Source organism: Panthera tigris, chromosome B2 (genome assembly GCF_018350195.1).
Source record: "Panthera tigris isolate Pti1 chromosome B2, P.tigris_Pti1_mat1.1, whole genome shotgun sequence".
Lineage (NCBI taxonomy): Eukaryota > Metazoa > Chordata > Mammalia > Carnivora > Felidae > Panthera > Panthera tigris.
In genome coordinates, this window is record NC_056664.1 from 63,717,466 (window position 1) to 63,741,785 (window position 24,320).

The window sequence follows — 24,320 nt, forward strand, 5'->3', positions numbered from 1 at the left end:
GGTTTAGACTTGAAAGTCTAAATAAAGTAATATTCTTAAAAACAGACATACATTTCTGAAAGATGTACAGTTTATAAAAGTAATGAATACAGGAGTGCCTGGGTGGCTCAGTTGGTTGAGCGTCCGACTTCGGCTTAGGTCATGATCTCACGGTTTGTGAGTTTGAGCCCCGCATCTGTCTCTGTACTGACAGCTCTGAGCCTGGAGCCTGTTTAGGATTCTGTCTCCCTCTTTCTGCCCCTCTCCCACTCGTGTTCTCTCTGTCTCAAAAGTAAATAAACGTTAAAAAAAAAAAAAAGTAATGAATACAGATCATTTGCCTGCAGTTGGTGAACCTCTCGGTTCTCATACAGTGTATGCTGGCACAATGGCGTCCTGTAAACTAGGTTGACATGTCCTGTGGTAAAAGTCGAGTCAAGATATTTTCTTACCAAAAAATAAAAGATAGTACTTTCTCAAGTTTAAGGTATTTTTTTCATAAATTTGTCCTAATTGTTAGTGATTGCTATTACTTGAAAAAGCAAAAAATTTTAACTGAAAAACTGGAAATACATACTTATACTCAGGCTTTTGCTTTTTTACCTTTGTTCCTCTTGATTGTAGTTTGTTCTAAAGGACATATGCTTCTGTCTGTGAATTTAAACTGCATATATATATATATATATATGTATATATATATAGTTATAGTTATAGTTATAGTTATATGGTTTTATTTCCTGCTAATAAAATGCTTCCTTGTTCATGATACAATTAAATATGTCTGTCTGATGGGGTTGTTTCCCTGTCCCCAGCTCTGCAGCTCATGGATGATGGTACCACTGGCTCACATGTCCTTGTTGAGTTTCTTAACTGAGATGTTGTAGATACCACAAAGATGATGTTCCTTTAATTGTGTTTTTAATGTAGAATACCTTGTCCTTTTAAAATATTTTGTTTCTGGTTCATATTTACATGATGTAAATGGAATGTGGAATGGACTGGAAAACATGAAATAGCTCTTTAAAGATGCCTGACTTCAAAATGAATGTTGCCATTTGTGGTTAGAAATGAAAAAAAAAACTTTCATGAGTCGTATTTGAATTCTTTTAGGTCATAGTTGTATCTTAGCTTAAAATTCTGTATATTATAAATTAGTACTATCTGCATTGTTTTATTGCTTCACCTTTAAATTCTTCATAGTGCTTAATAGAGATAGAACATACAACACACAAATACACACACACACACACACATATAGAGAGAGAGAGAGAGAGAGTAAACCTATATTTTTTTTGGTTCTGATAATATATCAGTGAAAGTGATTTAAAAATATTTGCAGTTGATCTCTTACAAACTAATCTTATGTGGGTTTTACAGTCTTTTAGAAATTAAGTAGTAAAAAATATTTCATTGACCCATTTATTCACTGAAATTAGTGATATGTGACTTACTGAGGCTTAAACTGGGAAATAAAATATAACAGTTTCTATAGTTATATTTTAAAAAAGAAAAGAAACCTGGGAGTTTCTGTGGTTTGTGGTAGAAATACCTAGTATGTGGAAGACCTTCCATTAGATTTGCCAAATATTGGAAACCTGCTCTGTGCAAGATATCTCACTCAACCTTAAAGAAATTTTGAAAGATGACTAATTTGCCTTTGAGGCAAAGAGAGATCAAAAAGATTGTAAATTGTTAAAATAGAAGCTTGATTAGGACATGAGTCTCAAGATGATAAGGTTTTTGGGGGTGACAGTGGGGTTAATGGGGTCCAGGCCGATGGCCAAGAAAGAATTCTTAAAGATGCTGTTGGTGCAAAACGGTGATTTTATTAAAGTATGGGGACAGGATCGTGGGCAGGAAGAGCTGCCCTGGGATGATGAGGAGACATTGGTTATATACTTAGAAGTTGAGGGAGGTAAAGTCAAGGGGAAGTTTCCAGTGAGATTTTCATATGCTAAAGAAGACTTCCAGGATATTGGAGGCCTAGCTATTATCAAGCTAAGGTTGTTTTCCCTGTGGCAAAGCATTAGCATTAGGACAGTGGGGAGTTCTGGAGAAACATTTTACTCTGCCTGCCTCAAGTATTTGTCAATGGACTGCAAGTTACAAGGAAATTTAGTTCTGCCATTTCCTTCTGTCTTTGTTTCCCACATCACTATGGAGGGATGATGTTGGGGCTCCAGGAAACAGAGTCTATAGGTTTCTGGAGATTAGGCTATTGATAAGATTGCCTTTTTCCTATAATTTACTAAGATATTCATGAATAGATGGAGACTCAGGTCTTGTAGGACTATGATCTCTATCAGTTAACCATTTGTTTTTCCCCTTTCCTTTGTTCTCAGGCAGCCAAGAGGAATATCACACATATCCCAACTGGTGTGGGGGGGGGGGGCAGGGTTGTGGCTTGTCAGCGTGCCTCATGCTCCCTCATCACAAGAGATTGGAGTGGGCACACTCTTAAGTGTTAACTTGGTTGTGGCCACAGGAAAGTGTGTGAGGTGTCCCAGTCCCTGGACTGTGCTCACAAACTCTCTACTCCAACCCACTCCAAGTCTCACCTTTTATATTTTGTAAATTCTGCACTCATGTAAAAAGGAGAGACAAACTTTGAAAAAAGTTTTTTGAATGGTAGGTTAAGTAAGAAGCTGATATAGGATATTGTCACTCTGTCGGAGTTCCCTTCCGGGTACAGCTCAGTGGCTTGGTACTGCCATCACTGAACGTGGCCATGCTTGAGTGTACAGTGAGTTTATTTCAAAGTTTTATGGATACTTGCTACAGAATCAGTTTACACAGTGTATGTTTTTCCTTTCTATGTAGTTTTTTTCCCTTATTGTAACTTTTTTTTAACGCTTATTTTTGAGAGAGAGAGAGAGAGAGTGAGCGAGCAGGGGAGGGGCAGAGAGAAAGGGAGACACAGAATCCAAAGCAGGTTTCAGGCTCTGAGCTGTCAGCACAGAGCCCAATGTGGGTCTCAAACCAAGAACCACGAGGTCATGACCTTAGCCGAAGTTAGACTCTTAACCAACTGAGCCACCCAGGTGCACCGCCCCCCTCTTTGTAACTTAAGAATTCAACGTTACAAACATTTTAAATCATCAGAATTTATTTCCAGCATAGGTAAACATGATATGAAGTGATGTCGTCTATCACACACACATGCAGGCATTCTTACTTATAAGAACATGGTATGAAATGCCAGTTTAGTCAGTTATCTCAAAAGTAGTGTCTGTCTCATAAGGTTATGGGGATTAAATGAATTAATGTATGTACTCAGAGCAGTGCCTGGCATATAAAGAGCATCAGGATGCAGAATAACGTGAATAGTGTAATACCAACAGGGTTTGGATGTATTGTACCTAGAAACTGGTGAGTAAAGGATATTTTTGGGAAAATAAACAAAACTGGAAATAGTTTCTTTGGGAAAGAGGAGAGAACCTGGGGGGTAAAAGGGGGACATATATCTTGTCAACCTTTTAACTGTTTTTAACCATATATTAATTTAAAAAATAATGTCATGTTTTAAGTAATTTAAGAGAATCTACTTTAGGATGAGAATCTGTGCTCTTTTCAGATGGCCCTGCCGAGGCACCAGTGACCAATGGGAACACAACCACGGTGCCATCCCTGAATGATGATCTGGACATCTTTGGACCAATGATTTCTAATCCCTTACCTGCAACGGTCATACCCGCAGCTCAGGTATGTAGTAAGAACATGGTTTTACATCATCACTGCTTATTTCCTTTTTGAAAACCCTCAAAAGTTCAATTTTGAAAGAATTGTCTCTGAGCAGTCTCTGATTTGAAAGCTTACTGTTCTTTAGGCCAGGGGTTGACAAACTAAGCCTGCAGCTTGATTTTGCAAACAAAGTTTTATTGGAACACAGCCATTCCATTTATTTACATATTGCCTGTGGGTGCTTTTACATCACAAAAACATATTAAATAGTTGCAACACTCTTTGACCCAAAAGGCCTAAATATTCACTGTTTGAAGTGTGCTGACTCTGGCTTTAGGCAAACAGTGGTGTTTAGAGTGAGTAAATGGGAAAATTCAGACTATTTCAACCTTGCCAGAGATTAACACGGTAACTTCAGAGGTTTTAAAGTTAACCATAGGTGTATAAATATTGATTATATAAGCTAGTAGTTCTATTTTTATGCTCTATTGAGCCATCCTCAAGATAGTTTATTTCTGGTTGCAGAAAAATCAAGAGTAAGAAATTGTAGCAAATTAAGTACTCCTTTCTTATGAAGATAGTTGTTTTAAGTTAGCTTTAAAATTGTTTTATTATTGAAGTATAGTGGACATACAATGTTTCTACTTTTAAATTTTTAAAAAAATTATTTAGGGCAATATTAATGATCAGGATTTCTTTTCACATTGATGATAAAGAAATTTTGAATTCTGTTCCTGACGTTACATTTTGACTTTATTCCTTTTTTTAAAATTGTAAATTGTTTAATACTTTAAATATTTTTTCAGCTTTATTGAGGTATAATTGACAAATAAGATGGTAAATATTTAAAGTGTATATTTCACTTCCACCATCAACACACCCATCACCTCACCCATCACCTCACATATTTACTTTTTTTGGTGAGAACTTTAGTTTTTTCTTTACAAGTTTCAGTTACACAATACAGTATAATCAACTGTAGTCACATTAGATGTCCTCAGACCTTACTCGTTTTATAACTGAAAGTTTGTATCAACCTCTATTTTTGTCCACTCCCAAGCTCTGGTAACCACCATCTATGAATTCAACTTTTCTTTTTAATTCCACATACAAGTGATCCCATCAAGTATTTATCTTTTTTGAAGGTGAATATATTAACTTTTAGGAATATAGGTTACTCTTAAGCATACAACTTTAAAATTCTATTTTAAATTTATACTTTATAAATGAACAACAGTGTGTTTTGGTACAGCATAATTTTTGAGGTAAAATATTTCTTTTTCTCTAGAAAAACTGAGCCAAATGAAAATTGTTTGGGTGGAAAGTTTTAATAAGAACTTATGTCTTATTAAGAAGACTAATTGCTTATACTTTTATTATGCATTTTTTTGTTATGATAGTCATAATTACCACTAGAATTGAGCAAATAAATGTCATAGAAATTAGCTTATCAAAATTGCAGCATTAATGTTTATTTTCAGAAAAGATAGCTTTATTTTTTGGCTCTGTTCCTTCTCCCCTACCCCAAAACATAAAATGAGGGACTGTTACTACTATTGTTTCAATTAACATTAATTACCTTGTGAATTTGTGCAGGCATGGGTATGCATGTGATAATAAAAATTGTCTAATGCTAATGTTTTGGCTTCAGAAAGAAGCATTAGGTTATTTGACAATCTGAGCACGAAAAGCAGTTTCTTTTGGTCTAGCATTCTAGTGAGGCTGTTTTATCTGCTAAACTTCTTTGGATTCCATTGGAGTATGTGAGTTGCTTTGCAACCACACAGAAAATTAGACCCCACATCTGAGGCTTCAGTGTACTTCATGTGTTCTTTTCGGTATCAAAGCAAGTGGAACAATGCAGACTTCATTTAACTCTTAAGTAGCACCATGACCACAATACGGGGTGTGGCTTCTACCTTTATGAGGGATTGGCTGGTCTGGCCTTCATGCTTTGTGCATTCTGCATCAGCAACTAAGAGTAACAGAGTTGATTTTTTAAATCCCATCTGATTCTTTTTTTAGAACATTGATTTTGGACCAAAGCTGTGCCAGTTGTATTGAGCCCTATAAAATATTGGGTGAGCAGAGTTATCTTTCATCTGAACTACATGCAAAGATTAAAACCCAGACATGTTTTCAAAATGTCTTTGAAAATGGGGAGAGGGGAAAGGCAGGTTAAATTACACATTTTATACATATACTCTAGCTATGTAACTTACTAATTTTGGTGAGTTTCCATTATGTAAAATTGGACAGAAATAGGAATTACTCTGAACCCTATACTCTTTCAGTCCTGATTTTACTCATAGTAAAAATTATATTAAAAGATTTCCCACTCATGTGAAGACGAGAGAGATTTACCTGTTTGGCTGTGTAGTCTTCCGAAGGAGGTTGGAAATACTCACCTGACCAGAATGCACATGTATATTGGGGGTTCCCAGGGAATCATTCCAGAGTCCTCAAAGGTGACTTACAGAAGCCATCCCTTTCCTTCTATCTCTAACACACATAAACCAACAGTATCTAGACCTGTACAGGTGCTGCCTTGACCTTGGATCAGCCTTAGGATCCCAACAGCCAGAGAGAACCTTTGGTTTAGGGATTCTGCAGCCTCTCAAAGTGTAAATTGACAGACAAAGGTTGTTCTCCTTTAATCCTGGAGTTACACTGCTGTCAAATGGAGCACCAAAAAATAAAAAATGGACATAGGAGTGATTACTAGTCATGCTATGTGGTTTGGCTGTTTTTAGACTATGACCACGTTGAGGTAGATGTTCCATTTTATGTACCTTCATCAGAAGAAATACACGTTTAGAGCATGTGGATATTAGGCTGCTCTAGTATGAGACTGTGGTTTCATTTTCTGTGGTTTTAGTTGCTTACAGTTTGGAAGCAGATGATCTTTCTTCTGATATATCACCAGGTGATCAGTAGTAGCTTAACACTTGTCACGGTGCCTCACTTGTCATTTACCTCACTTCATCTCATCACGTAGGCATTTATCATCTCACATCATAAGAAGAGTACAGCATATTTTGAGAGACCACATTCACATAACTTTTATTATAGTATATTAATTGTTCTACTTTATGCTCTCTGTGCCTAATTTATAAATTAAACTTTGTCATAGGTGTGGATGTATAGGAAAAAAAAAAACCAGTATATATACGTTTCGGTACTATCCATGGTTTCAGGCATCCCCAGGGTACTTGGAATGTATCTTGGAAAGTGTATGGGGGTGTGGTGAGGGGGACTACTAGAATAGGTTTCCCAGCCATTTTGGATTTTCTTGTAGTTTCATCTCTTCCACAGGGAATAGACCTCAGGATTTTGAGCAGGTTCTTAGACTGAACAGAAACTAAACATTATGAAAAGATTACTTAGTGAGATGGTTGCTTCATTACCTAACAAGTTAAACATTGTGTGCTTAATTCTGCCATTGTGCAGAGCACTTCTAGTGGTCATCAAGCAACTCTGTAAGGTTAGAAGTCCTATCTCCAAGTTTACAGAAGAGAGTGGAGACTAAGTGACAGTCTCAGGGCACAGTGTAGCAAGCAGTGGGACCAGAGTTCTAGTCCTGGCAGGCTGGCTCCAGTGCACTTGCTCTTAGTCTCTGAGAGTTTCTGCTGCATCACTGGTAGTTAGGTAATATTTTATTCCAGTGCATTCCCATATTTGGTATTCCACTGTGTCCGAGTCCTTACACATTTCAGACTTTCTGCAAAATGCAGTGACTTCTATCTCAAAATGCTTGCTTAATTTGTCATAGTAGATTCAACTATTGTTCTCCTTAAATTTGTGAATACAATGCTTGGATGGTAATTTATTGCTACTTTTTTTAGCCAAGTTGTTAAATGTTTGATTTTTTAAAAAACTAAGGTAAATTTGTTTACACGATCTTTAACTTCTACCTACTACTCACCTTATTCTGTAGTTTGAGAAGACCCTTACCCAGTTTCTACCATTCTTCTTAGAATTCTTTGAAACTCTTCATATCTAAAACAATTTCATGTAAACAAATGTGAATGTGATTGAATAAATGGCTGCAGAGATCATTAAAGTGAAGTTATTAGCTGTGATTGTATAATCTGTGTGCACATATAGGTTAAGTGAACATTTTTCTTTTGTATTAAGTATCTGAATGTTTATTTCTATTTTCCAAAAGTGGAATGAAGATATGGTTGAGAGTATAGGTGAAGTTTTGCTGTACTTCATTTCTGGATAGACTAGAAACATTCTACTATGAGGTTAAAACTGATCTAGATTAGGTTTACAGAAATATGATGCAGCTTTTGAAAAACAAAGGCTTTTTTTTTCAAAGACAAAATCAGCCTTTGCAAGACCCTCTTGCAGTCTGCTGTAGTTCTTTATTCTAAGGGATACCAGTTCCTTGAAATAGTTGAAGTGGATCCCCAGCATCTCCCATGAATGGTGGTCCTCACACAGCAGCCACATACTATTGTTGAACCCACTGTGGTCAGGATATGATGGGCAAAAACGCAGTGTCAGTTTAGCAGGTAAACACAATTTATTATGAAAGAGCTTTGATCTAGTTCTCTCACATTAACAGATTTAAAATAGGAAACATTGTATCTTTATCCTAGATGTTGGTTTTGTGTGGGCTTGTGAATGATCCTGATGTCATATTACCTTCTACAGTTGTGTAATTTCTAATTCATTTAGATTTTAAGGAAGGGATGAACTGTGTGTTAGTATGCAGAATTTGACAGCTTGTTTTGGTATTTGTCTCAGGGGACGCCCTCTATACCTGCAGCTGCCACTCTGTCTACAGTAATATCTGGAGATCTAGATCTCTTCACTGAGCAAGCTACAAAGTCAGAAGAGGTAGCAAAGAAACAACTCTCCAAAGATTCCATCTTATCTCTGTATGGCACAGGAACCATTCAGCAGCAGAGTACTCCTGGTAATTCATTTTCAAATCTGCTTTCAGTGAATTGCAGTAACATTACTAGAATACCCTTTGTATGATATTATTTCTTCCTATTTTTCCATGTACCAGGTGCTTCTTTGCAATTTGTGCAACTACAAAACTGGTATGAAGCATTAGAATTAAAAAGCATATACAGGATTCACAAAACTTTATTTAGAAGTAACACGCTGTTCACATATCACTTAATATTGTTTCACAAGCTTACAGGACATGGGTTATTTTTGAAGAATTATTTTGATTTGCATGAAGTTTACAACTTTGTGTACAGTATGGTATTTTCTCTGTAAGTAAACAATAAGCAATCTGAATTATCACATGAATTCCAAAACTGAGTTTTTAATAATTATAATGAAAGACTAGCACAGTAAGATCTATTGTTTACATAGTTTGAATCTGTCAAATGCACTCCTTCTAAAATAATGAGCTGGAATTCTAGGACACTTGCTTCCATTAAAGCCAGACACCATCAGCTCTCAGTTGTGTATCTGATAGTGGGAGACAAGCCGTGCAAGTCAGCACAAACAGCACATAATCTCATGCTGTGGAGTTTATATGGCTATTGCATAAGATATATCTAGCCTAAATTGCTCAGGTTTGTAACTGATTTGTGTGCATTTTGGAAGTAACCAGCTCTGAGGTTGTGAGTCGGTCTGAGCAGGAACAGATTGGAATTAAAATTTTTGCTGTGGGTTCTTCAGAAAGATGGTGATCCTTTTTCTGTGATTATAGAGGTGAGTGCAACTGTATACAGTAGCCCTGCTTTCTTCATTCATTTTCTTTTCATGGTTCTTAAAATGCAGGTGTGTTTATGGGACCCACAAATATACCATTTACCTCACAAGCACCGACTGCATTTCAAGGTTTTCCACCAATGGGCGTGCCTGTGCCTGCACCTGCAGCTCCTGGCCTTCTAGGAAATGTGATGGGACAGAGTACAAGCATGATGGTGGGCATGCCCATGCCCAATGGGTTTATGGGAAACGCACAAACTGGTGTGATGCCACTTCCCCCAAATGTGGTTGGCCCCCACGGAGGAATGGTGGGACAGATGGGCGCGCCCCAGAGTAAGTTTGGCCTGCCGCAAGCTCAGCAGCCCCAGTGGAACCTCTCACAGGTAGGGGGTCATTTACTCTCCAGCGTCTCCAAAATCAAAGAAATGGGATTCATTTTCTGAATGGTTTATTTAAAAATAACAACATGGCAGAAAGATCTGAGTAAGGATAATGTATCAGATGGGACTTGTCTATAGGTATTATGAAGTTACATCAAACAGACAAGTGAGCTGTCACTGACCCTATATTTAGAGTATTCTGTAAAGCAATGTTAAGCATTTTTTCATTTCAGAGTATAATACTGGTGAACATCCTGTTTGTAACAGCTGGAAATTATCTTGGGCATCTTGAGAGACTTCCTCTCTGCTACCTGTGAAATTAGCACCAAGCTTCAACCCAGCTCCCTGGTGGGGCATTTTTATAGTCCACTTAGACCTGCCTATCTTCACTACTAAGTTGGGGGCAGGGAGTGGTTTCCAGTCTCAAAGCACTATTTTGTAAGGGATCTAGGCTGTTCTTCATGTCATATGCCTACTGCCCCTGGCTTTATAAAAGTTTGTTTAAAAACCTTTGTACAGTTGAGTTTCCTTTTTACTTATGGACAAGTCCACATCTGTCTCAGACATCCCCTTACGTTATAAAATCCCATTTTACTTGTAAAACTTTTTTCAAATCAGTCTATTTTAGCGCTCCATTCTGACTTTTCTGCATAGACAAAGACCCTTAGATTTAGCTTCATGCTCCAGCCTCTCTTTCCCTTACAGTTCCTATTTGGTGTTCCTCTAGCACTGGGGGGAATCTTGGTTTCTGTTCAGCTGTTTTACCTTGAGAGCATTCAGAGAATAGTCTATACTGATAGTTAACATTACTAAAATCACTGTATATCCTGTGAATGCTTTTACTATCACATTTTAAAGATTGTTTTAAGTACTCTCCACACCCAGCATGGGGTTTGAACTTAAACCCCGAGATCAAGAGTCACATGCTGTACCAACTGTGCCAGCCAGGAGCCCCTACTGTCATTGTTTAAAGGAAGTGTCCACCCTCTGGGAACCTCAAGTACCAAATGTCAGTAACAGCTTTTGTGTAGCCAAAATACTGAAGTACACTCAGCTCAAAGTTAAGGTGCTAGATGAACCAGTAAGGAGTTAGCGTTGGCTTTTACTTTCAGGCATGCTGAGGGGTGCTGCTGTTTTCCAGCACCCCTCAGTGGAATCTGTTCGCCAACGAGGTGGTTTACAACCTTTAGTTGGTATGAAGACGTGTACACTATGCCTCATCAGCAATGTGGTGAACGTTAGTGTCTTTGCAAGACCACTGAAGAACCTTATTAAGAATACATTCCAACCCTGAGCACAGATTTTTGAATCCACTCTGTACTTTGTGATAAATCTTGCCTTTCCTTTCCTTATCATCAGTCTTAGAAGAAGAGAAGTACCATAGTGAAAGGGTTAGGATGCTTATATACATATATGATTCCAGTCTGGAAGAAAAACACAGGTCATCTTACACCTTATATAATGAAAATTAATTTTAGATGTTTAGTGGTTAAGCAAAAGAAAATGTATGCTTTACAGCCTTTTTTTAATACTTAGGAAGTATTTAGAACCATTTAAGATTTTAATGAAGACAGAATAATACCTGTCATACACAGTATATAGTTTTGGAGTATTTGACTTTCTAAAATTTACTCAGTCCTTATAGTTAAAGCACAACATCCTGATATAGTTGAAAGTTAGACTAGTGGACTCAAATACAAATTCAAAGATTGCTTTGGTGTTTTTTCAGGTGTGGTTAATCTTTGGGGGACAAGAAATGGAGTCTTGAAAATGAATAAATAGGATTGAGATCACTTTATGGACAATGCTAAAAAAAAAAAAAAGTGGAAGGAAAGAACAAGAAGGAAACAAAATAGCTATTTGCTTTCTCTAGGGAAATAATTGTTTGGCAGTCTACTTATACCCCTGTGCTTTGACTAATTTTCATATTGATGAAAAATACTTCTATAATTGCTATTAAACTTCATTATCTCTTTGACTAAATTAACCTCAAAGGCAGCTTCTAATAAATGTCTGTGGCTCAAGAAACAAGAATTAAAAGTGAAGTAAACATCCTAAAATAAGCCTTTTATGTTTCACAGATGAATCAGCAAATGGCCGGCATGAGTATCAGCAGTACAAACCCCGCAGTGGGTTTTGGCCAGCCCCCCAGCACAACAGCGGGCTGGTCTGGAAGCTCATCGGGTCAGACTCTCAGCACACAGCTGTGGAAATGAAAACTGCACTGCAAGTTTCATCCAGAACTACCACCTGACATTCCTTGCTAAAACGCATCTAGTTCCCCTGTTTATTCATGTACATATTTTTTTTTTCTTTTTCCCCATTTGTTCATATTAAGAATTATCTGACTGACCGTGTTGGTCTGTACAGATTAAATTTGATGTGAAAAGCAGGTTGAGAAACGATTTTATGTCAAGGGCAGCTTTGCTCATTTCCCATGATTTCGTAAACCACATTATTTGAGAAGCTGCTCAGTCAACTTGCATAATCAGTTTTACTCTCGATAAAAGTATAGCTCTAATGTTTGCATATAAGGGAAGTAGTTATCATGTTAGTAATACCTCTAACAGTATAAACCCCACCCCCAAATTAGCCAGTAATCCTGTAGGAAGGTACTGTATGATCAAATGTTTAATCATATAAATAGAATGTAAATGTGTCACTGAGCACTGTTTTCTAGTGTATCAAAGTTCTTTTATTTCATCATTCACTTCACTGTGCTGTTGTTATGATGTGCTTAACAGGGAACGTGGTTAGTGAAAGGAAGATAAACCTGGATGTTACTACAAAACTTAGTTTAACGAATGTTTAAAGAACTCAAATTTTATCTGCCTCTCTTGTAATTTGGATCTCTTCTTATGTACATAGTGCTAATAACATGAAGACCTTTCTCTGCACTATATGCAAACAGGGTAACTAAACAAAGCCACTTTCAATCCTTGAAGGTATATCCAGGTTTATGACAGTAATTGTGTTTACATTTTATGGTGCCTAGTATTGACAAAATGTTATATCCCTATATTAAACAGATAAATCCATAGACCTTTTTATTTTTGTGGGTTTTATTTCCTACAATGTATACTGCCACCAACCATATGAAAATTACTTAATATTGCAAAGTGAGGAATTGGGAACATTTAGTCAACAAAATACCTGTCCTTTGTTTCTAAAACCAGTTCCACCAGTTATAAGGCCAAATGGGAAAAAAAAAAAAAAAAACGTACACAAGATACTCACAGTGTATCCCGCAGTGTCACTAGCTGTACTGTACAAAGAACTTCCAGTTTCGTTGTAGGGAAAACATGCAGAACAAATGAAGACAAAAAACACACACTTTATACCATCCAGTCAGCCGTGTTAACTGGCAAGCTCTGCTTAAACAGATGTCCATCAGATGACAGTCAAGGCTGCTGTACTGAAGTAAAGTGAACAATACCTGAATGTTTGGCAGCCTGACCTCCAAACGTCCTCTCCCACGTCCACCTGCCAGGCAAACTGCACCAGTTGCTGCTTCAGTTTCTTCAATTTATACCTCAATTTTCACCGTGTCCAGGTGGTACTTTGGCTCGTTGGCTAGATTAACCTTCTCTGTCCGAGTGTGCCACACGAGAACCTAGAGGGGAGGGAAATCTTTTGGGTAGCCATGCTTCTTAACGCTGACACTCAACAAGGTCAAGCAGCACAAGTGAAATGAATACCTTGGTGCAGTTATTTGCTTTTGGTTCCAGCTCTTCAACTGTTGTTATCTGTTTTAGAAAATCAGATTCTTGCATCCCTGGCTGGGATCCACGACGCTTAAATACGGCTTTTGGATTGGACAAGATGACTTGAAGACTGACAGCAAATCCTTTGTGAAAAGTGAGAAAAAAAAAAAAGACTTTAAAATAAAATAATTGGCGTACTTCTCTTTTTTCTGTAAAATTTTGGACACATCAGAAATTCTTCTACATGCCAAGTATGTGCCAGGTCTTGGCTCTCAGAGTTGAATAGTAGGAGCATTACGTGTAGAAAGCAACCAGGGCACTGCGGTATGTTCAGTGCCACGACAGAGGTGCACGCACAGGGGCGGGGGACAAGAGCCACTGTAAAATACAAAGTCTAGGCTGTTGACAAGAAGCTGCTCGTTCATAGAGGTCATCACAGCCCGGCCTTCGACACTCTGGGAATTGAGAACTAAACGGAAACATAGCTGCAGAGCATACAGACTTACCCTAACTGTCCTCGGGGTGTAAGCCTGCCTGGGTATCCTGCTTGTTCTTTAACACCTTTGTGTGTGCTCTCCTCAGAACCAGCACTGCTGCGATTTACTTTTGAGTTTAGAAGACTGAGGAGTGCAAGTCAATTAGCTAGAATATGAAAAATCTGTAATCATTTGGTTTAAATTTCTAATTTGGTTCAATCCGACAAGGTTGGGGTGGGTGGGGGGGAGGTTTGGAAGTCAGTACAGGAGGTGTCCAGCCATTTGATAAATTTGGTTTTGGGGTTTAATTTTTTGAGGGAAACATTACTCTCAATTGCCTTCAATGGTTTGGTCATGAAAAATCATTACTATTGAATCTGGCTTAGGAAACCCTATGTTAAAGGCTTAGTTGTTAAACACACTGCAAGCTTTCTCAGCAAGCAACTGCTGTTAACCTTTGTGGTTGTTTTGAAAGTCTGAGGTCCTGGACCTCTGCTCTTTATGACTAAGCTAACACTGTTAAGTTAGATACCCTCCCAGAGTCAAAGCTGCGAGGCCCGATCTCCAGGAACGTTCCTTACCAACTTTTCGCCCTTTTCTACATTTCTACATGAATTGATTTATGCTTCTTTTTGCAAAAGCATAGTTAGCAAAGTAAGTTCCAAGTGATACTAGGCAGTAAGTAATTGGGGAGTTGTAAGAAAACCACAACCAGTATTCTCATCACTCCACATGCCAGACTGGGCCACTTCCATGTTCTAGACCCTGCCCTCTTCACAGGAAAGTCTCCCACTAAGCTAGCTCCCCACAAATACAACTTGGCTCAGCACCTGCTGAGTGAGGCAGAACAAGTGAAACAATCATGAAGCATTAGCCTGAGGACTGGCCCACTATTTCCCACCAGTCCTGGAGGGTGGCGGCACATTCTAGCAGAAAGAACACTGAATTTAAAGTTAACAAGCCTTTTGATTTTGTCTAGATCCTTGTACTTGGGACACTGGCCAAGTCACTGAAACTTTCTTGATCCTAAAGCTTTCCCATTTCCTCATCTGCCAAGAGGGGTGTGACACCTTGTCAGCTCAGTGTGTCATGTAAAATTAGCAAATGGAAAGACCCCACTAACTGCACAGCACTGTTCATGAGGTACTATGGTATATACATAAAAATACCATTAGAAATATGAAGGGCAGGTGGCACTGGCTGCCATCTATGGCCGGAGAACAGGGTTTACAGGGAAAGGGCCTGTGAAAGTGGTGGCAGAACCAGGCCACCAGCATTTCACACCACTTGGCTAAGGAGCCTGAAGCCTTCCCCAGACAGCCAAAACAGCCACAGACCTCTTCAGCAAAAGGCCAGAGGTTCAGATTCACACATAAAAAGTAACTTTTCTAACTGGTGATTTTTGTGCTCTAGGAGGCCTTGCCTTTTTTTTTTTTTTTTTTTTTTTTTTCCATATACTTAAAAATAAGTTTCATACTTTTTCTACAGTTGAGGGTCTGCCCTTCTCCATCACTGAAGCTCCTGGTATATTTTTCACATGGCTTCAAGGTACTAATTGTATTTCCCCTTTCTTATAATTAAAAAAAAAAAAAAAAAAAAAAAGAATCCGGGGCTCCTGGATGGCTCAGTTGGTTGAGCATCCGACTTCAACTCAGGTCATGGTCTTGCAGTTCGTGAGTTCGAGCCCCGCGTCAGGCTCTGTGCTGACAGCTCAGAGCCTGGAGCCTGCTTCAGATTCTGTATCTCTCTCTCTCTCCCCCTCCCCTGCTCATGCTCTGCCTCTCTCCGTCTCTCAAAAATAAATAAATGTTAAAAAATTAAAAAAAAAATAGGATCCAAACCATACAGAAGTCGTTCTGAAAATGTGAAGCCAGTTTGATTTCCTTCATTTTCCCAGAAGTCATTTTTTTCTTTTAAAAAAACATTTTTTTTTTAATGTTTATTTATTTTTGAGAGAGACAGAGACAGAATGCGAGTGGATTACGGGCAGAGAGAGAGGGAGACGCAGAATCAGAGGCAGGCTTCAAGCTCTGAGCTGTCAGCACAGAGCCCCACACGGGGCTCGGACTCACGAGCCGTGAGATCATGACCTGAGCCAAAGTCGGATGCTCAACCGACTGAGCCATCCAGGCGCCCCTTCCCTGAAGTCTTTAACACATTCATCATGGTGACCACTCAGAGATTCAGATTAAGTGTAGTTTCTTGCTTTCCTTGGCTCGGGAATACCTTCTAGCTCTTAGAGTTACACAGCACAATCTACCAACTTAAGCAAAGCTGCCAGCCAGCTGTGAAGCTAGACACTGTTTTGCTGTGGGGCCCTTTCCTGGCCTCACTGGAGAACAGGGTGCACCTGGCAGGCCAGCACCCTGGAGAGAGATTTTCCTGGGTGGCTCACCGCAGCAGCAAAGTGATTTTCTATGATCTAATACAAAAGGGGGAGGGAGGCAATTCAATCTCCTACTTTGCCCGTATGCCCCTGCTGGGTGAGCTCTTTAAAGGAGGCCGGTCACAGCCAGCCCCAGGGACTACACACTACCCAGGCCCACACCCTGGGTTGCTTTTCAGGGAATCATGACGTGCTATGAAGCTGGGGAGTTAGAGAGTTCTCCCTATGAGAGCAGGACAAGGAGTTTTTAAGCTCTTCAAACCACTGCTTCCAACCCAAGATGGAGATCTTGGGTTTTCTTAGTTTCCAAGTATTTATGCCTCAAGTATTTTATGTGCCCTTCCTTTTTTCTAGTGAAATTAATTTAGCTTTAAAGATGTTTGCAGTAGTTTTTGAGATACTGGGAGCCCTACAAAAAACATGGGACTAGGATTCTCTGTCCTGGTCAGCTGTATAAAAAATAAAATGCAAATGAAAACTGGTGATTCAATGTGAATGACTTGTTCAAGTGAAGTAGAGATAGGGTCCCTAATGTAAGTATGTATGTATCCCCTATGTATGTATGTGTGTGCGTGTATATGTGGATGTGTGTGTAATAAATGTGTTAGACATACATAAACGTAATCTAACAAATACTTATTTTTTCTAATACCTAGCAACATAAAATTCAAAATGCCTGAGCTACAAAAATTACCATGTGTACAAAGAAGCAGGAAAATACAACCCCAAATATACCCCATATGTTCAAAAAGGGGAAAGACTGAGCATGCTAAGGAGAGTTATGGAAGATACAAAAAAAAAAAAAAACCCAATGTGATCTCACTGTTGTGAAAAATATACTGGCTGAGATTAGCAGCTGATAAATCATTGCAGAATAAAAGACTAGTAAACTTGAAGAATGAACAATAGAAACTACCAAAAGGACACACAGAAAGGAAAATATCAAGACAGACAGACATATCAAGACACACACACACACACACACCCCAAAGAAACTGAATGAAAGGTTTGGAAAGAGGGATAGGGAAAAAAAAAAAAAAATGAAAAAACTGAAAACTTACTAAATTTGGAAATCAGTAAGGATATGTAACACTTGACCTGACATAAGATGCACCACCAAACAATACAGAATCCACAATCTTCAAGTACACATGGCACATTATCAAGATAGGCCACATAGTCTGGGCCAGAAATCAAATCTCAATAAAGATGAAAGAATTCAAATTGTACAAAGTGTTTCTCTGACCACAACAGAATTAAAATAGAAATCAATAACATGAAGCTATCTGGAAAATCTCCAAACATTTGGATATCAAACAATGTAATTCGAAATAGACTATGGATCTAAGAAACCAAAAGGGAAATGAAAAAGTAGTTAAATGAATGAAAACAGTGGGATGCATCTAAAGCAGTACTTAGATGGAAAATTAATTTTTTAACAGCTATAAACAAATTTATTAGATAGGAAGGGTAAGTTCCCACACCTTTTTATACTTTAAAAAAAAGGAGCAAATAAAACCCAAAATGAATAGAAAAATGTACTAATAAACCTATGAGCTAAAATCAATGAAATAGAAAATAGAGAAGATCAGTGAAATAAAAAGCATGTCCTTTGAGAAAAGAAGTCAAGAAAATTGATAAATATCTACCCAATCAGAGGGGGAAAAAAAGTAATAAGTTACCAATACTGGGAATATTGGTATGTATTCTACAAATATAAAATGATAAAGGAGTATTAGAAAAAACATTATGGCAGAAAATTTGACAACTTACATAAAAATGGACAAATTCCTTGAGAGAAATAGCTATCAAAGTTCAGTCATGAAGAAATAATCTACGTAGCCCCATATCAATAAAGAAATTAAATTTATAGTTCAAAATTGCCCACACCATCACCCCCCCCACACACACACACACCCAAACCAAAATAAAACTGAGAAAACAAACTAACAAAAAACCTCCAGGCCCAAATAGTTTCACTGATGGTATCTACCAAATGTTTAAGGAAGAAGTATTAGCTATTTGTATAGAAAATAAAAAAGGAAGGAACATTTCAAATCCTCTCAAGCCAGCATTTCCCTAATACCAAAACCAAACAAGTATTAGGTAAAAAATAAAAAAGATTACAAGACAAGGTAAGATAAGAAAACTACAGGTCTAACAACCTTCATGAACACAGTAAAATTCTTAAAAGTTTTAGCCATTTGAATCCAACTATAAATCATGACCAAATGAGGTTTATTCCAAGACTGCAATGTTGCTTTAACATTTCAAAATCAGTGTAATTCACCAACTTAAGATGTTATAAAAAAGAAAAATCTATTGTAATAAATGTAGAAAATGCACTTGACAAAATCCAACATCAAGAGTTTTAAAAAGCCACTCAGCAAACTAATAAAAGTGAACTTCCTCAACTTGGTAAAGGACATCTACAAAAAACCTATTGCTGATATTATATATACTTCATGGTGAAAGACAGTGTTAAAACCCCTGAAGATTGCAATGAGGCAAGGTTGTCGCTGTCAACTTTTATTCAACAGTGTACTGGAGGTCCTAGCCATTGCAATAAGGAAAAAACAAACCAAAACCAGACAAACTGGAAAAAGAAAAAGCAAGTCCAGAAAATCTCTTCCTCTTTCAGCCATAAACACATCAGTAATGCTTATCAGTTCCTTCTGTTGTGTATCAACTTCCTCTTACCTCCACATACTTGTCCCACTGGCATATTCTTTTCTAATTACACATAATCTAATCTTAAAAGCAAGGGTGTTACAAACCAAACTTATTTCGAATTCTCACAGGATAGATTTTGGCAACATTACAGTTCGGCCACAATAAAGATACTAATGGCCTTTTTTCCTCCTGACGGTCAGCTCTGGCTAGTGATACTGGAATACTGTGCTCTTGACACACTTCTACTACTGGCAACAGGTCTGGTAATTTCAAAAGTTGGTCTCTACTCACTTGAAATAAAAAGAGACTATCAATTTCCAAATTAAAATGTATACACACACAGTTGTCTCAGGAATTGCTGAAGAAAGATGTGCAATGTGGCACCTCCTTCTAATTCTCCCTGAGGTGACCCCCTCTCCTTTCATATCTCTTCTTAGCAGAGCACATCCAGTCTTTTGCAGAGTGTGTGTGTCAATCTTCCGCACCCACCCACCCCCTTTAATGAGATATAATTCATACATGCCAAAATTTGCTCTTAAAGGATATGTGTGATTAAATGGCTTTTAGTATATTCATAACTCTGGGCACTTTTTTTTAAAGTTTACTTATTGGTTTTGAGGGCAGATGAGGTAGGGGCAGAGAGAGAGGGGGAGAGAGAATCCCAAGCAGGTTCCGTGCCATCAGCACAGAGCCTGACAAAGGACTCAAACTTACCAACCGAGAGATCACGACCTGAGCCAAAACCAAGAGCCAGACGCATAACTGACCAAGCCACACAGGCACCCCTGGGCACTTTTTAAAAAAATTTTTTTAATGTTTATTTATTTTTGAGACAGAGAGAGACAGAGCATGAACAGGGGAGGGGCAGAGAGAGAGGGAGACACAGAATCTGAAATGGGCTCCAGGCTCTGAGCTGTCAGCACAGAGCCTGACGCGGGGCTCGAACTCACAGACCGTGAGATCATGACCTGAGCCGAAGTCGGACGCTTAACCGACTGAGCCACCCAGGCGGGGCACTTTTTTAAAAAAAAAACTATGTTTCTCTATTGAATGGCCTTGGCACCCTTGGCAAAAATCAACTGACCACAATGTGAGGGCTTATTTATGGTCAATTCTCTTCTATTTATTCATATGCTTATCTTTATGCCAGTGCCACACTATTACTGTACCTTTATATACTCAGTTTTCAAATCAGGAAGCATAAATCTTCCAACTTTGCTGTTTCACAAAATTGTTTTGGCTATTTGGAGTTCCTTGATTTCCCATGTTAATTTTAGGATAACCTTGTCAATTTCTGAAAAAAGGGCAGCCAAAATCTTGATAGGAATTACCCCAAATCTACAGATTAATTTGGGGAATATTGCACCATTGGAGTAATATTATATCTTCTAATCCATAACACTGTCTCCTAATCCAGGAACATAAAATGTCTGTATACTTATTTAGTTCAATTTTTCTAAATGTTTTACAGTTTCCAGTATATAATTCTCATACTTTTATTACTAAGTATTTTATTATTTCTGACACTGTTGTGAATAAAACTGTTTACTGGTTTCCTTTTTCAGATTGTTCATTGCCAGTGTATAAAGGGGGCATCTGGGTGCCTCATTTGGGAAAGGTCTGACTCCTGATTTCGGTTCAGGTCAGTAGCTCATGGTTAGTAACACTGAGCCCCACATTGGGCTGTGTGCTGACAGCATGGAACATGCTTGGGATTCTCTCTCTCCCTCTCTCTGCCCCCCTACCACTGCTCATGTGCTCTCTCTCTCTCTCAAATAAGTAAAACGTAAAAAAAAAAAAAAAAAATGCATTTCATTTTCATATGTTGATCTTATATCCTGCAACCTTGCTGAATTTATTTACTAGCACTGATAGCTGTGTATGTATTCTTGAGGATTTTGTACATAAAAGATCATGCTATTATTTAAGATATTTTACTTCTTCCTTTCCAACCTAGATGACTTTTATTCCTTTTTCTCAATAATTACCCTAGCTACCACCTGTATTACAATGGTGAATACAACTGTCAAGAGGGATCACCTTTGTCATGATCTTTATGGGAAAAGCTTTCAGTCTTCAGCTGTTTAAAACATTAGCTTTTTCATAGATGCCCTACATCAAATAAAAGATGTTCTTTCCCATTCCTCACTTACTGATCTGTCTAGTGTTTTTATCATGAAATGACATTGAATTTTGTCAGGTGCTTCTTCTGCATCTATTGATTTGATCAGGTGGTTTTTGTGGTTTGTTCTACTGATCATGGTACATTACATTGACTGACTTTTGTATATGAACTAACCTTACACTCCAGTGATAAATCTCACCTGGTTATGGTGTATAATTCTTTTTATATGTTGCTGGATTAACTCCACCAGTATTCTGTTTAGGATTTTTGCATCTATATTCATAAGGGATATTGGTAAGTTTTTTGCTTTGTGATGTCCAGTTTTGGGATCAGGGTAACAATGGTCTAATAGAATGACTTCAAATATGTTCCCTCCTTACTATTTTTTGGAAATGTTTGTGAATGATCAGTCTTAATTATTTTTTAAATGCTTGTTAGAATTCACCAGTAAATCTGGAACTGGGCTTTTCTCTATACAGGTTTCATTGATTACTAATTCAATCTATTTCTTACAGGTCTATTCAGATTTTCTATTTCCTTTTGAATCAGTTGTTTTTTTTGTTTTTTGTTTAGTTTATTTATTTTGAGAGAGAGTGCATGTGTGTGTGGGAAGAGGGGCAGAGAGAGAGGAGAGAGAGAATCCGAAGCAGGCTCAGCACTGTTAGTGCAGAGCCTGATGCGGGGCCCAATTCCATGAACCATGAGATCACAACCTAAGCCGAAGTCAAGAGTAGAATGCTTAACCAACTGAGCCACCCAGATGGCTTTTCAAAGCCCCTATGGAATGAAATATTATCTAAGATTTTTCTTTCTAATTTTTTGATTAGCTTATTGTTTGCCATAACTATTACCATTGCCTCAGGAATCTGCAATGATAATCAACATTTTGTTTTTACTTTTGTTTTTATTTAGTTTTTGTTTGAGGTTTTTGTTTTCCTATTTTTTATTTTTTAAAAATGCTCCCAGGAAAAGGCTGTTTGTACTGGGTGAGATCTGAGTGAAGTCAGATAAAGACAAGCTTGGAGAATGGGATTTTCTTTTTTTTTTTAGAATGGGATTTTCTAAAGACCTGTTAGGTCAAATAATGGAAATTCTCTTAGAATGAAGCTTTGAATAAGTTCCAACCCTGTTCTTCCCTCCCAGTGACTGCTAGGATAAGTAGCTGTTGATTTTCAGCCTGACTCCAAGGCCACCGTGGAACTAGGGAGAAAGGGACAGGAATAGGGCAAGGTGACACAATGTAATACTCACTGTTATTACCAACATTTAACCATTTTTCTTGAACAAATACTCCTCAGAGTGATGCACACTTTGGGTTAACTTCCACAGTTGTGAGAAAGTTGATTTTGATAATCACTGTTTTTATAGAAGATAATATTCAGAGGTCCTTACTCTGTCATTACCAATGATGTTCCTGCCTTTCTCTTTTTCAAACTCCCAATCCCACTGTGACCATTTCAGGAGAATAAGTTAGGAAGCAGCAGCCACAGTAATGTAGGGCATGAAGGTTAAAAATGGAAAACTGCCGAGGAATCAAAAAATGCCTTGAGACAAATGAGAATGGAAATACAACATACCAGAACTTATGAGATACAGCAAAAGCAGTTCTAAGGGGAAGGTTCTTAGTGATAAATGCCTACACAAAAAACAAAGATCTCAAAAAACCTTTTTTCCTTAAAGAACTAGAAAAAGAAAAAAAAATCACCAAAAGTTAGAAGAAGTAAGTAAATAGCAAAGATCAGAGCAGAAATAAATGAAATAGAGACTAAAAAGTTAATAGAAATGATAAATGAAACTAAGAGCTGGCTCTTTGAAAAGATAAACAAAACTGACAAACCTTCAGCTGGAATCACCAAGAAAGAGTGGGCTCAAATAAAATTATAAATAAAAGAGAAGGCTGTGGCTCAGTCAGTTATGTCTGACTGTGGCTCAGGTCATGATCTTACAGTTTATGAGTTCAAGCCCTGCACTGGACTCTGTTCTGACAGCTCAGAGCCTGGAGTCTGCTTCAGATTCTGTGTCTTCCTCTCTCTCTGCCCCTCCCCCACCCACACTCTGTCTCTCTCAAAAATTCAACATGTTAAAAAATTTATTTTTAATAAAAGGCATTACTATTAACAAGACAGAAATGGAAAGGATAAGAAACTACTATGAACAAATACAGACTAACAAATTGGACAACCTAGAAAAAATGGATATTCTCCAGAAACATACAACCTACCAAGAATCATAAAGAAATAGAAAATCTGAATAGACCAATGACTAGTAAGGAGACTGGATCAGTAATCAAAAAACTCTCAACCAAATAGAAGACCAGATGGCTTCAATGATGAATTTTACCAAACATTCAAATGCTTCCAAACATTTTATGAGGCCAGCAATACCCTAATACCATAACCTGACAAGGTTACCACAAGAAAATTATAGGTATCTTTGATGAACATAGATGCAAAAATCCTCAACAAAATGTTAGCTAACTGAATTCAATAATAAAAAAGAATCAAGTGATCAAATGGGATTTACTCCAGGGACGCAAGGATGATTCAATATCTGCAAATCTATCAGCGTGATCTACCAGACTAACAAAATGAAGGATGAAAATTACATGATCATCTCAATAGACACAGAAAAAGCATTTGACAAAATTCAATATCCTCTTGTGATAAAAACTCTCAACAAAGTGCATACAGATGAAATGTACCCCAACATAATAAAGGCCAGATAGGACAAGCCCACAGCTGACATCATACTTAATAGTGAAGAGCTGGAAGTTTTCTCCCTAAGGTCAGGAACAAGACAAGGATGCCCACTCTCACCATTTTTATTCAATATAGTACCGGAAGTTCTAGCCACAGTGATCAGACAAGAAATAAAAGTCCTTCAAATTGGAAAAGAAGAAGTAAAACTATCATTTTTTGCAGATGACATGATACCAAATATAGAAAAATGTTAAGACTCCACCCAAAACTGTTAGAATAAATGAGTTCAGTAAATCGCAGGATAGAAAATCAATATACAAAAATTTTCTCATTTCTATACACTAGTAATGACCTATCAGACAGAGAACTTAAGAAAACAATCTCATTTACAATTGCATCAGAAAGAATAAAATGCCTGGGAGAAATTTAACCAAGAAGGTAAAAGACTGACATGATGATACAAACTGAAAACACAAATAAATGGGAAATTATTCCATACTAGCAATTGGAAGAATATTGTCAAAATCTCCAA

General features: G+C 37.7%; 2 protein-coding genes across 6 annotated transcripts in view; one reads left to right on the top strand and one right to left on the bottom strand.

The window, feature by feature from the left end:
- The window catches only part of SMAP1 (small ArfGAP 1), a 200,018-nt gene extending 187,253 nt beyond the window's left edge, over positions 1 to 12,765 (top strand). For all 5 annotated transcript variants that reach the window (XM_042986645.1, XM_042986641.1, XM_042986642.1 and 2 more), the window contains 4 exons: positions 3,554 to 3,681; positions 8,416 to 8,587; positions 9,415 to 9,728; positions 11,807 to 12,765. In XM_042986645.1, the coding sequence (XP_042842579.1) occupies positions 3,554 to 3,681; positions 8,416 to 8,587; positions 9,415 to 9,728; positions 11,807 to 11,941 (749 nt within the window). In that variant the 3' untranslated portion in view covers positions 11,942 to 12,765. The remainder of the gene's footprint in view (positions 1 to 3,553; positions 3,682 to 8,415; positions 8,588 to 9,414; positions 9,729 to 11,806) is intronic.
- A 226-nt stretch (positions 12,766 to 12,991) lies between these two features.
- Positions 12,992 to 24,320, bottom strand: part of B3GAT2 (beta-1,3-glucuronyltransferase 2) — a 90,392-nt gene continuing 79,063 nt past the window's right edge. The window contains exons 3-4 of the mRNA XM_042986646.1: positions 13,424 to 13,572; positions 12,992 to 13,338 (exon numbers count right to left, since the gene is read on the bottom strand). Of these exons, the coding sequence (XP_042842580.1) occupies positions 13,252 to 13,338; positions 13,424 to 13,572 (236 nt within the window). The 3' untranslated portion in view covers positions 12,992 to 13,251. The remainder of the gene's footprint in view (positions 13,339 to 13,423; positions 13,573 to 24,320) is intronic.